Raw genomic sequence first — 12,288 nt, forward strand, 5'->3', positions numbered from 1 at the left:
GTAGATTTAGACTACATGTAAGGAGGGAATTCTTTCCTGTGAGAGTGATGAGGCCCTGCCACCCAGATTACCCAGAGCAGCTGTGGCTGGCCCATCCCTGGAAGCTTCCCCAGGCCAGGGCTTGGAGCAACCTGGGATAGTGGAAGGTGTCCCTGCCCATGGCAGGGGGTGGGAATGAGATGAGCTTTAACATCCTTTCCAACCCAGACCATTCTGTGATTATTTTTTCAGTCTCTACTCTTTGAAGAGATGGGCTGCCAAGTTCTGAAGCTTTACATCTACTCTTACTGCTTAGATTTTTCTTTTTAAAACAACAGAGTTATTGCTGTTGCAGATGTTGCTTACTAATGGGACTGAGCGATGTAAAAAGTAGTGATTTCCTAATGAGGGTCTTAGTAACTGAAGAAGAAATAAGGTACTGGCATGTGGTGGTGTTTGCAGGGGTCCCAGGATGAGGGAAGAGATGAGAATCTTGACTCCATATTTCAGAAGGCTGATTTATTATTTTGTGACATATATTATATTAAAAGAAAATGATATATTAAAACTATACTAAAGAATAAACGATTTCATCAGAAGGCTTGAATGGAATAGAAATGGAATGATAATAAAATCTTGTGACTGACCAGAGAGTCTGAGACAGCTGGACTGTGATTGGTCATTAATTAAAAACAACCGCATGAGACCAATCAAAGATGCACCTGTTGCATTCCACAGCAGCAGATAATTATTGCTTACATTTTGTTTCTGAGGCCTCTCAGCTTCTCAGGAGAAAAATCCTAGCAAAAGGATTTTTTCATAAAATATGTCCATGACACTGGCAGATAGATTAACATGATCATTTTTGGTTTTGTTGCTTGGTGCCATATTGCTAAAGAGCATTTTTCTGTCACCTGTAATTTTAAATTAAACTTTTTAATACCTGAACTACTCTAGTTAAATCTTGAATATCGTTCTGGATAAAATAGGAGGTTGAAAATTGCTAAATGCCAGCCAGTGCCACAGATGAGTGTTTCTGCTGGAATATCAATGTGTTCTCCCCCTTGTGCCCAGGAGCTGCAGGCTGCCCTGGATGTGCAGTCGGTGCAGAAGTGCCAGCTGGCCGTGTCCTTGGAGCACGAGAGGACAGTGGCAGACAACCTCCGCAAGGAGCTGCAGATCGAGCACTCCCGCTGCGAAGCCCTGCTGGCCCAGGAGCACAACAAACTGAGGGAGCTGCAGAAAAACCTGGAAGCTGAGAAAAACCGATCCTTGGAGCTCCTGGATTCCCTGAACCACGAGCGTGTTCTGACAGAGCAGTTGAGCATGAGAGTGAAGGAAGGAGCTTCCTGCCAGCACAGGGAGTCGCTGCTGGAACAAGCCTTTGTCCAAGAGCTCCAAGCCCAGCTGGAAGAGGAGAGGAGCAGAACTATGGAGCTTGCTGCTGTTATTGAGAAAATGCACCAGAAGGCCATCCTGTCCCAAAGGCAGCTGGAGGCTGAGGTACAGATGTGCTGTGAGGAAACCCAGAAGGAGAGGGAGGTCAGTGACAAACTGCGAGCCACCCTGGAGTCTCTTCAGGCACAAAAGCAAGAGGTGATCCGTTCCTTGGAGGCCCAGAGGGAGAGAGAGGTCAAGCTGAAAGTGGACTGGGAACAACTGCAGTCACTCTTCACACTGCTTAAAGAGCAAGATAAGAACAGGAAAGAAGAGAGGGAGAGAGAGCAGAAAGAGCAGCAACAGACAGAGCTAGAGAAACAGAAGGACTGGCAGAGAGATCAGGAGAGACTGGTGAGAATGCTGTGCCTTACACAGAAATAGCCTTACACTGAAATATTAAATCCCCATACACTGAGATTTAACCCTCTGGATGGAGTTCTTTGATTGGAATGTTTCCTTTTGTTAAAGCATTCTGAAAAATGCATCAAATGAGCTCTTGTCCTGCTTTTGTGAAATGTAGCTGTTTTCAAGGGATTGTGTCTGGGTTTATTTATGGAAGTTGATCTTTAACTTTTTGCCTGTGCTGGTTGTTCACAGGTGGGGATGAATATGGATTAAATACAGGATGGAACCAAACTAACTTTCATGTCATTGCCCCTATTTTTTGAGCTAGGATCCCAATCATGGCTTGAGAAACTATTGGTTTCACCCTGGGTTTCTCCTTGAATGGAGACAATGGCCACTCCAGTGTCATTAAATGGCTTCCTGGTGGCCCTGGGAAACAGCCTTCCCCAAAAGTGGGCAGTCCAGGAGCACCCAATGGATATGCTGATTAGGTGTGGTGACACATAAGAGGGTATATATAAGAAGCAATTAACTACTCTTTATTTTGTTCAAACAGCAAAATTTGGAACAGCAACACCAAAGGGATAAACAAAGAATTAAAGAGCTACAGGAAATACTGGAAAAATTAAGAGAAAGAGAAAGAAATCCTCCAACTCCCAACTGTCAGGAGGAACTCTTGTGTACCTCAAGCAAAGATGGAAGTGCCCCACAGCCTGTGACAAAAGAAACTGAAAAACCCCACTTGCAACAGCAGCAACAGCTGGAGAAGATAAGGCAGCAGTTGCTTTTTGTGGTTATGCACCTGAATGAGTTCATATATAAAACTCTGGATAAGTGAGTTCATAAAATAGCACTTTGCTTTCCATCCTGCTTATTAACTTGTGTGTCATGGCTGAGAGCTCTTTTAATTCTTAAAAATTAACAGAACTTGCTAATTTCTCTGCGTATTTGTAGTAATTTGTGTGGTAAATATTGCTGAAGTAAAGCCTCAGAACCTTAAAGGTCAAGTAGTGGGAAGAAGTAATTAAATGTGTGTTAACATTCTTACAAATCAGCCTGATACTGAAAAGGTATTTCTGCCTAACAGAACGGTTAACGACTGGTCTGCATCAAATGATGAAGCTGTAGCCTCTTTACTGCAGACATTAAGGGAGCTAAAATTAGATTTGTCTCCTCATACAACTCAGGTAAGGAAAATATTAACATATTTTCATGTCCCACTCTGTTTTGTCATATTGCAGAGTCTGTTTCTGAGAGCGTTTTTTTCCTAGATATGTAATGTGTCCAAGGATCACCAGATTTGGGATGTGTTGCTGTAGCTTCTTGATGCATCCAGAGAAAATTAGTTTTCACCAAAATGTCAAGTACTTTTTTTTTAAAAAAAGCACCATAGTGGTTTGTCATCTCAGGAGGTCTGTTCTGACCCAAGTTTGCAGTATTGCAAGTACTTTACACAAGCCCAGGGATTACCCAAGACCAAGCTCAAGTCTGTTGATACAAAAATACATAAATGCACAACTTTTAGATTCCATCTGATTCCCCAGATAACTGCAGTTTTATGTCTTTCTCTTGCAATAGACAGAGATCTATGACTGATAAGTGAAACGTTTTTTTGTCTTCTGTTCACAAGTCTGATGTGTGACAAGCTGCCTCGGCATGTTGCAACTCTCCCTGTGTCTACCTGCTTACAAAATACAGTTAATATTTTTCCTTGTCACCTGTGCAGCCATACAGGGGGTTGCCAAATGGATCATCTCCAGCCTTGAGGAGGGGGAGGCAGCCTCTTCTCCACGTTCATGGGGTTATTTTGGTTTAGCCTTCCTCTCACAAACCTTTAGAGCTGTCAGCTGTAGACAAAACCCTTGTTGGAGCAGAGTTCCCTCCTTCAGGGATTGACCACACAAAAATAAAGGAACTCAAGTTTCCTGACCTTTTTTTTTAAACAAAAAAAAAAGTGTTCAGTAGAGCACTTTAAAGTCACATGCCTTTCTAGAGATTAGAAGGAAAAACTCCACCTCAATAGCTTTTCTTCTGTGGGCACAAACAATCCCTCCTCTCTGCCCTCTTTTCAGACTTTGATTTTTTTTTTCCCAGAATCACCTTTTCCTTCAGTCTCCTCCCTGAATTTCTCCTTCCTTTAAGGTCCTGAACCACATGCTCAGGAGACCAAAGGAATTTTCTGCTGTTCCCCCCTTGAGTTGCAATAAATTGGAAAGTATTGAACAGGGAACATGGCAAAATGTCAGCATGGAAAATCTGTGCCAAATGGAGCTGTCTGGTCAATCAGCTGCCAAATGGTGCAGCAGAAGTCAAGGACATGGATGAGTCATGTAGAACTCCTTCAGATACTACAGACTGTACTGAAATAAGTTGCAAGGAGAAGCTGGGGTCAGTTGTTTGTCCTGGCTTCTCTAATGTATAGATAGATTTTATTTCAAGGGATAAAATGTCAACTACCTTAAAAAAAATCTATTTCTTTTGTAATCTACTGCATCATGCAGTGATGACCAGTAAATTTGTAGTTGATACAAAGAGGATTACAAAGGCAGAACTTCCATGAAGGATTGAAGCTGGAGTCCTGGGTCTTATTCCTTATCACAAAACTCAGTTTCACAGAATCACAGCATGGTTTGGGCTGAAGGGGACCTTAAAGCCCATCTTGTCCCACCCCCTGCCATGGGCTGGGAACCTTCCACTAGACCAGATTGCTCCAAGCCCTGTCCAGCCTGACCTTGGACACTTCCAGGGATGGACTAGCCACAGCTTCTCTGGACAACAGACACTCAGAATTGAATGTGGGATTTTTCAGAATTTTTCACAACTTATTTTTGCATGCACACAGACATCTTCACTATTTCTGTGCTGCCTGTGGATGCAGAAGAAAGATGAGAGTCAGAAGGGCTTTTCATGCACTTCAGTTTCCCATTGTGCTGTTCAACACCTGAATACTGTTGCTGGTTTTTGGGCTCATTGTTATGTTTTAATTTGTCATAAATTTGGGTTATTACTCAGTTTGAGATGTTTGATTGTGAAAACCATGTGCAAAACCCATTGTGGCTCACTTCCTTTAGGTTTCTGTTTTAGGTGAGATCTAAAGGTGATGCTGCCCCTGTTCAAGAGCTGGAAAGAGAGGCTTGGCAACGAGAGAGGAACACGCTGCAGAACATGCTGAAGCAGGCAGAGTCCCAGCTGGCTAAAGCCAATGCTGAAATTGAAAACAAACCAGTGGCAGAAACTTCCAATCCTAAGGTAAAATCATGGGAATAGCCAGCAAAGGGGGGATCTCTGGAATTTGGAGAGCCAGCAGAGCCACGGCCAGGCAGTATCATTTGAAATTGATCTGCTGGGGAAAAAAGGGATCTGTCAGATTATGGCATTTATCTTTCACTTACTGCTGTCATCTTCAGTTGCTATTTTAAAAGGTTGATTTTCTAGACAAACAGCTTGATATATTATTTTAAAGTAGAAGCTTTCCCCATATGTACCTCATCAGAGAAGTTCCTTTGGAACTTTCTCAGTGTTAGACAAGAACTTGCATCTAAAGTTATCTGGATCTTTGGAATTTCTTTCCACTCCTAAATGAGAGGGAGACTTGGATTTCTTGTCTAAGCATGAAAATAGAAAGCATCATTATTTTTAATCTCTGCTGACTAATCTTAAATACTTATTATTTTTCTGACACTTTGATTGTTAACAAATCTTATAGGCATCACTCCCACCATGCTTTCTGGCTAACTTTTTTTTTAAGCAGATGTATTTCTTTATTATAGAGTTAAGCTGTTTTAGAGTTTTGAGTATGACAATTTTGCTTGAAGACATTCAGGAGATTTAAAGAGGTCTGACACTCCAAATCTGCTAAATTGTACAGATTGCTACATCTGTACAATTTAGCAATGTACAGAATTGTTTTGCTTGCCCTTGTGTCCTCAGTCTGGACATCTGACCTGAAGACTCACCTTGTTTGTGGCTGGTTTTTTGCAACAGCAACTGTGAAAAAAAATGAACTTTTAAAATTTTTTTTTTCTTTTTGCAGTTGCAGAGATTATATCGAAAATACATTCGAGCAGAGAGCTTTAGAAAGGCTCTAGTTTATCAGAAGAAATACCTCTTGCTGCTGCTTGGTGGCTTTCAGGACTGTGAGCAAGCAACTCTGTCTCTCATTGCCCGCATGGGAATCTATCCTTCTGCAGACCTGCAGCTCTCTGCATCCCACTCCCGGCCCTTCACCAAGTTCAGGTGTGCAGTCAGAGCCATCATTGCCATCTCAAGGTAAAGCCAAAACACTCCCTGTCTCTTATAGGTGATGTTTTCTTGGAAGATTAAAAAATTGATAGTTCCTGTGGCTTATCTTACGTTAGTATGAAGCAGAAGCAATCTCCAGGACTGGTTCAAGCATGACTTCTTAGCTGAGTTTGATCTGTACTAAAGATTTGAAAAAACATCTTTTAAATGAAAGAGGGTTGATTTAGATGGGATATTGGGAAGAAGTTTTTCCCTGGGAGGGTGCTGAGGCCCTGAAGTTGTCCAGAGAAGCTGTGGCTGCCCCATCCCTGGGAGTGTTCAAGGGCAGGCTGGACAGGGCTTGGGGCAGCCTGGCATGGTGCAAAGTGTCCCAGCCCATGGCAGGAGGATGGAACAAGGTGGGCTTCCTTAGGATCCCTTCCAGGCTGAACCATTCCATAGTTCTATGAAAAAGCCACTTGAGTGGTACCCAGTTGCCATATATTTGGGAACCAGTGCACAGCATTACAAACTGGAGTCCTTTGGGTCTCACTGGACCATCTGTCCTGTATCAGAATGGGATTTGTCAGGAATGGTTCTCTGGAATCCAGTAGTGTGTGTTTCATTGGGTGTGATTTTATCATGCTGTGTCACTATCAAATGGGCTTTGCTAGGTGTACATGGGACAACATGCCATCATGAAGCCCATTGAATGAAAAAAAAAGCAGTTTTAAATGTAATAGGTGGTTATTTCTGAGCAATTTCATTAAGATGATCACTAGCAAGTTTCTATCAGGAGATGACACAGAGTCTTTGACATGAATACCATAATAACAGCAAAGGCTGCAGCACCTCCATATTCATGCAGTAACCTCCAAACTCCTCCTCTCAGGCAGGAAGAGCTCTCTGGAGATCAGGAGCAGAGCCAGAACAAGCAAGTCTTTTCAGCAGTTCAAAGATTGTTGCAGGGTAAAATGGGATAAGCCACCATTCCAAAGACTGAATTTGAAGTATTTTCTTGTCATTCCCACAACAATTATTATGTTGCTTAATAGGTTCTATCCCAAGAAATAATATTAAAATTTCATGTATTTCTGCATATTTTTAATGCTTGTACAAATTTGTTTTCTTACCAAGGTTAAAGTTTTTGGTGAAGAAGTGGAACAAAGTTGGCAGGAAGAGCACACAGGGTGAAAGCATTTCTCACAGTATAGGAGGTAACACAGGTATGTGTTTGGATAAGTACATTGTTTTCCTTGTAATTTTCTTTGTAATTTCTCTTCAGAGATGTGTTTTATTTAAAAACAAAACCTAAGTGGGAAAATCTGTTTATTTTGCCACTATCCATCTGTAGAGTAGATGGATAGATGGTCTGATGCAGGTCAATAAGGACTTGAGTAACTTGAGGAAGATTTGAGTGTTCCTTTGAGTTACTGATGAGTGCCTTTGTAAGAATTCTAACAAACATTTTAATGCAGCACCCAGTATTGGGGAACTGTTGCCCTTGATGTAAAATTCCATTGTGCCTTTTCAATGCTAAACAAAATTCAGATTAAACAGTGCATTTTTCATTACCTGGTACTGTGTAATTTTCACTGTTTCTAAATTGCTGGAAATACTTACTTTAAAAGAAAACACCACCTTTGTATGTAAATCCACTGTGGTATAATTCCTAAGAAACATGAATCCTCAAATGCTGAGCTTTCTACCTGAGTACAAAATAGCATCACAATTCTGTTAAATACAGTTAAAACAAAAAAAGAACCCACACAAACCAAAAAAGCAGTTAGCTGTAGAAAGTGTATTTACCTGCATTTAAAACCAAATTTAGGCATACTCTGCTGTCATTTTCATGGGTTTATTGGGCGTGTTTATGACAGCCTGTTCTCAGTGGTTCCTAGTGCACATTTTTTAACCCTCCATATTTACCACAGCCTCTGGTGCTAGAACAGAAGTCCTGAAGGAGCAGCAGCCCCCAGCTGGCCCTGTGAGCTCTCCCCTTACCCAGGACAGGGACACAGGGCTGTGCCACAGAACCAGCTGTGCTGCAAGATTCACGAGCCTCTCGCCACGGTCCTCCTCCCGCTCACACAACAGGTCAGTCTGCAGAGATGGCAGATGCTTCAGGTTATTGTAGGGGTTTTATAACTTTGCTGCTGAGTGGTTTGTCACAAACAGCCAGGTAGTTTTCTGGTTTGCATGGAATTCAGCAAACTGTTTTTGGAGTGTTTGTGTTTGGAGTTTGAGATCTGCAAGAACTTCCAAAAGACTTAATTCTAGCCCACCCTATTCCTCCGTCATGGCATGTGTCTGTTTGTGACAGCCCTGCTGAGAAAAGTCACCTGTATGATATGGAACAGGATATTAATAACTGCAGCCCTGGCTGGTGCTCAGTGTGACTGGATTAGTGGTGGCTCAGGCCTGATGTAGATCCAAGCTAGGCTAAATGATGCCTCTTGCTGCTCTTGTTTCCAGGAACAGCTACACAAATGGAAAGGGTGGTGATGGTTCCAGTTTCCTTTGCCCAGAATTTCTGACTGTATGAATGTAACTTCTGGATATACTTGAGAGTATAGCATGAACAGGAGGAAATAATCTGTTTTCTTTTTAAGATTGCACCAGTCCCCAAGTTCAGCTCCAGACAAGTCCCTTGTGCCACCTCAGGATCCTGAACAGTCTCTCACAGAATATATCCATCGCTTGGAGGTGATTCAGCAAAGGCTGCGAGGGGTGCAGCCAGGTAAGAACCACCTTCTCACCCCTCACAGCTCCTGCAAGGCTGGGCTGCTTTTCACAAGGTTCTTGGTACACGTTGCCAATAAAGAGCATCATTTTAAGGAATAATTATCATTATTGGGGGTAACAAAGTCAGTCTCTGAAAGGAAACCTTTCTGAATTGTGTCTAAAACTACTCCAAGTGTGGCATTTCTCTGAGTTCATAGTGAAAGAGATAAGACGGAATAATTTCATGTGACTTCTGCCCCCCTCACCCCGTTCCCAAATCTAAACAAGCAAGTATTGCAATTTAAATGAAGCTGTGTATAGAGTTAATTTGCTTTAAAGTCAAACAAAGCTGTTGTAATAGCTGAGCAGGGCTTTCTCTGCAGTACAAACTGTAATGCTTCCCTTAATTATCACTTCCTTATGTTCATAACAGATTTTAAAAAAAGATTTGGAGGCTGGTAAACACAGCCATCTCATTCTAAGATTTATCAAAGAGCATACAAAGGACTGTAGTGGCACTTAGCTTTGCTATTTAAAACAGTTCCACCTAATTTCTAGACCAGATTTACTTCGTTTAATTAGTCTAATTACCTCCTCTTGTTACATGTTGGTTATAGCACAGAAACACCTTGTCCTCAGGAGGAACTTGCAACCTGTCATCACATCATCCTGAAATCCTGAAGAGTTTGGGAACTTTGACATTGTTCTCAGCAGGACTTTACCTAGAAACTTTATTACTGTAACTTTGTGGGTTTGTTTTGGGGTTTTTTTCCCAAATACTGCAGCTGCATGGCTGATACAGATAGATAAACAGATTTTAGACTTGAAACCTGTCAGCCTTTATGGAAGTAACACATTTTGCTTCATTCCAAGTGTGGAATAAGTACTGCACAGCTGGGACACCATAAACACTTCTGTGAAAAGTGTATATGATTTCTGTCATTTCCACATTACCAGGATGATAATGTCCAGGCATTACAGAGTGCAATCTTTAGAACAGTGCTGTCAGCCAAGTGATTTCCCAGCTCCCAATGAGCTAAAGAATCACCACAGGAGTGGCAGAATTGAGCTGTCACTGGGGTAAAGCAGGCCTGTGATGGAGCACTGCTCCCAGGGTGTATGAAGGTTTGCTTTGGCACATGTTTAGGCTTTCAAATCCTGTTTGGGATTGCTCCTAGGTGGCTCGTGAAAATTGGAATTGCTTTCAGTGTAGCTCATATGAAGTGCTTTGAGGAAATAACATGCTGCTAATTGTACACTGTTGCTTCATAACACAAGCAGTTTTCTAATACTGATCTGTTGGTTTTTTTTAATTTAGGACAAGTGCTAGGTTCACCTCATCAGAGAAACCTAAGAAAGTGATGGGAACACCTAGAAAATCTGTCCTGCAAGTTCCTGCTTCCTCTGAGTCGGTCCTCTGTCAACAGATGCACTTGCAATCTGCCATGCAACTGAATAAAGGGCAGTGCTTTTAAAGCAGATTTTTATATGACTCTTTTTATTATATTTTAGTACTTTAAGAGGGACTTACTTTTCACTAAGAACAATGTTTTGCATTCTCATGTGAAATTAAGTCAACAGCTGAAGTGTGCCTGCATCGCTGTATTGTAAGCTGCAAAAAGTCTCTGTGGTGTTTATTTTTCTATAGTGTATAGGTGGATTCCTTGTAAAAAAAGTTATTAAAATGGCATTTTATTAGTGAATTTTTACATTGTGTGGTTGTTTATTTCAGTCATACTTATTTATTACTTTTGCTTTTCCTAAAATTGTTTGGGTTTTAATTTTTCTGTAGGATCATTCCAATTAAAGGAATAGCTCAAATACTCTCAAAAATATCAAAGGTACCTGTAGCTTTCTGTGAATTTAGGGTTTGCTCTTCTGGTTTTTCAGTACATGAATCCTCCCTCAGTGTGTCCTGTTTATTCTGGACACTTTTAGCTTCATTTTTCTAGTTCAAAAGGCCCATAGTTTTAACTCTTTTGTACCAAACAAAACCTGTGAACTCTTATCTACATCTAATGGAAGTGATCCTGCCTCTGTCTGGTATCTTGTGCTAGAGCTGCCTTCAGGGGCGCAGTTCCAAATGTGCATGAACTTGCTGGTTGGAAAAGAGGAAAGAGGTGCTCTGGTGGTACACCCATTTCCAGTCACAATCCATGTCTCAGTGCAGAAATGAGAGAGATCCAAGTATCATGCTGAATAAGACTTGTCTGTGATATTTCTATCTTGCTTTAGAAAAGGCATAGGAAGAATTATAATACCAGAATATTTTAAACCTCTGGACATGTGAAATCTCTACTTTTGAAGCAGTTGTGTTTTTTAACTTTGGAGCATGAGAGAAATCTCTTCTGGAGGCAAATTGTTCTGCTGCAGCCTATTAAAAGATTTATCTATGCTGGGCATTGAGAATTATATAATGGCATTCGTCTGAGATTGTTTTATTATTTAAATAACTGCCTTTGTCTTGGTAAACTCATATTTATCTGTCAGGTAGATCACCATTTGGTTCTCTGGAAAAAAAGTGGTAGAGAGAGATCTTGGCACATGTACAGATTTATTACCCCCTGACAGCTATAGGAGAACCCTTGAACTGATTTGGCATAAATTTAAGAGAGCTGTGAACAAACAATACTTGATTTGGTGTAAAAGCTTGGCAAAAGTAACTGAACTTGTCCAGAGTTCCAAAACAATTTGAACTAAGTTTAAGCTGGCTCAGTGACTGCACCATATTTCTTTTAAAAATCAGATTCTGAGTCCTAACACTTGAAAATAAATCTGCACAGAAATGATGCCTTGAGAGGCTGCCTAGAACAGAGGCTAGACAGTGTTAAAGGAATAAAGCAGGGATTTATTAAAAGGCCTTCAAGGGATACACCCTGGGCACTACGAGAGCCTGGTTGTGGCTACACCCAATATGGGTGACAGGTCACACATTTTCACACTTTTATAAAAGTTTTGGTCCATTTACATGTTGGGGTTTATTGTCCAATTTCAGCTTCAATGTTCTTGGGCTGCAAAAGGATTATTTTGTCTGACTAAACTGTGAGGAGAACTTGCTAACACTTTATATGAGGCTCAGAGTTATATAGTCATGCAGTATGGAATCTGGAAAATATGAAAGCTAAAACTTATGGCATCAAAGGGATCCCACCCAGTAGGGTCCGAGCTATAGGTAATGTGTTCCCTGTGGCTACATCCCCATCAGCTCCCTGATACCCACAGACAGCTTTCTGGAGGGGAGTGGAAGCAGAAGGGTTTCTTCCCGGTGTAAGGGATGACATTTTAAGCAGCATGGTTTTCTCAGTGCTGGTGTGGTGTGTGTTTGCCCTCAGCAGGGTAGCCACCGAGGACACACTTTCCTGTGATGTGTTCACCTCCGTAACATGAGTAGAGAAATCGGAAACCCCATCATGAACCCAGTCATCCCAAACATGAGGCGTGTTGTGGACAGAAGCAGTTGTTGGCAGAAGAGTATTCTCCAGCTTTCCCTATTTTCTAGTTCTAGGAAAGTTGCTACTGGCAGAGCAGTTTGGGGGGTCAGACCACTGACAAAGTCATGGATTTGCCTTTGCCCGAGCC

General features: G+C 41.5%; 1 protein-coding gene across 1 annotated transcript in view; it reads left to right on the plus strand.

Annotated features, from left to right (window-relative positions):
- The window catches only part of PCNT (pericentrin), a 70,829-nt gene extending 60,417 nt beyond the window's left edge, over nucleotides 1–10,412 (plus strand). Inside the window, 9 exon segments of the mRNA XM_031063397.1 lie at nucleotides 1,054–1,770; nucleotides 2,321–2,598; nucleotides 2,852–2,951; nucleotides 4,849–5,013; nucleotides 5,798–6,033; nucleotides 7,123–7,211; nucleotides 7,920–8,082; nucleotides 8,598–8,725; nucleotides 10,028–10,412. Coding sequence (XP_030919257.1) covers nucleotides 1,054–1,770; nucleotides 2,321–2,598; nucleotides 2,852–2,951; nucleotides 4,849–5,013; nucleotides 5,798–6,033; nucleotides 7,123–7,211; nucleotides 7,920–8,082; nucleotides 8,598–8,725; nucleotides 10,028–10,071 — 1,920 coding nt within the window. The 3' untranslated portion in view covers nucleotides 10,072–10,412.
- Nucleotides 10,413–12,288: the final 1,876 nt, after the last annotated feature.

The sequence above is a fragment of the Geospiza fortis genome, unplaced genomic scaffold, assembly GCF_000277835.1.
Source record: "Geospiza fortis unplaced genomic scaffold, GeoFor_1.0 scaffold390, whole genome shotgun sequence".
Classification (NCBI taxonomy): domain Eukaryota; kingdom Metazoa; phylum Chordata; class Aves; order Passeriformes; family Thraupidae; genus Geospiza; species Geospiza fortis.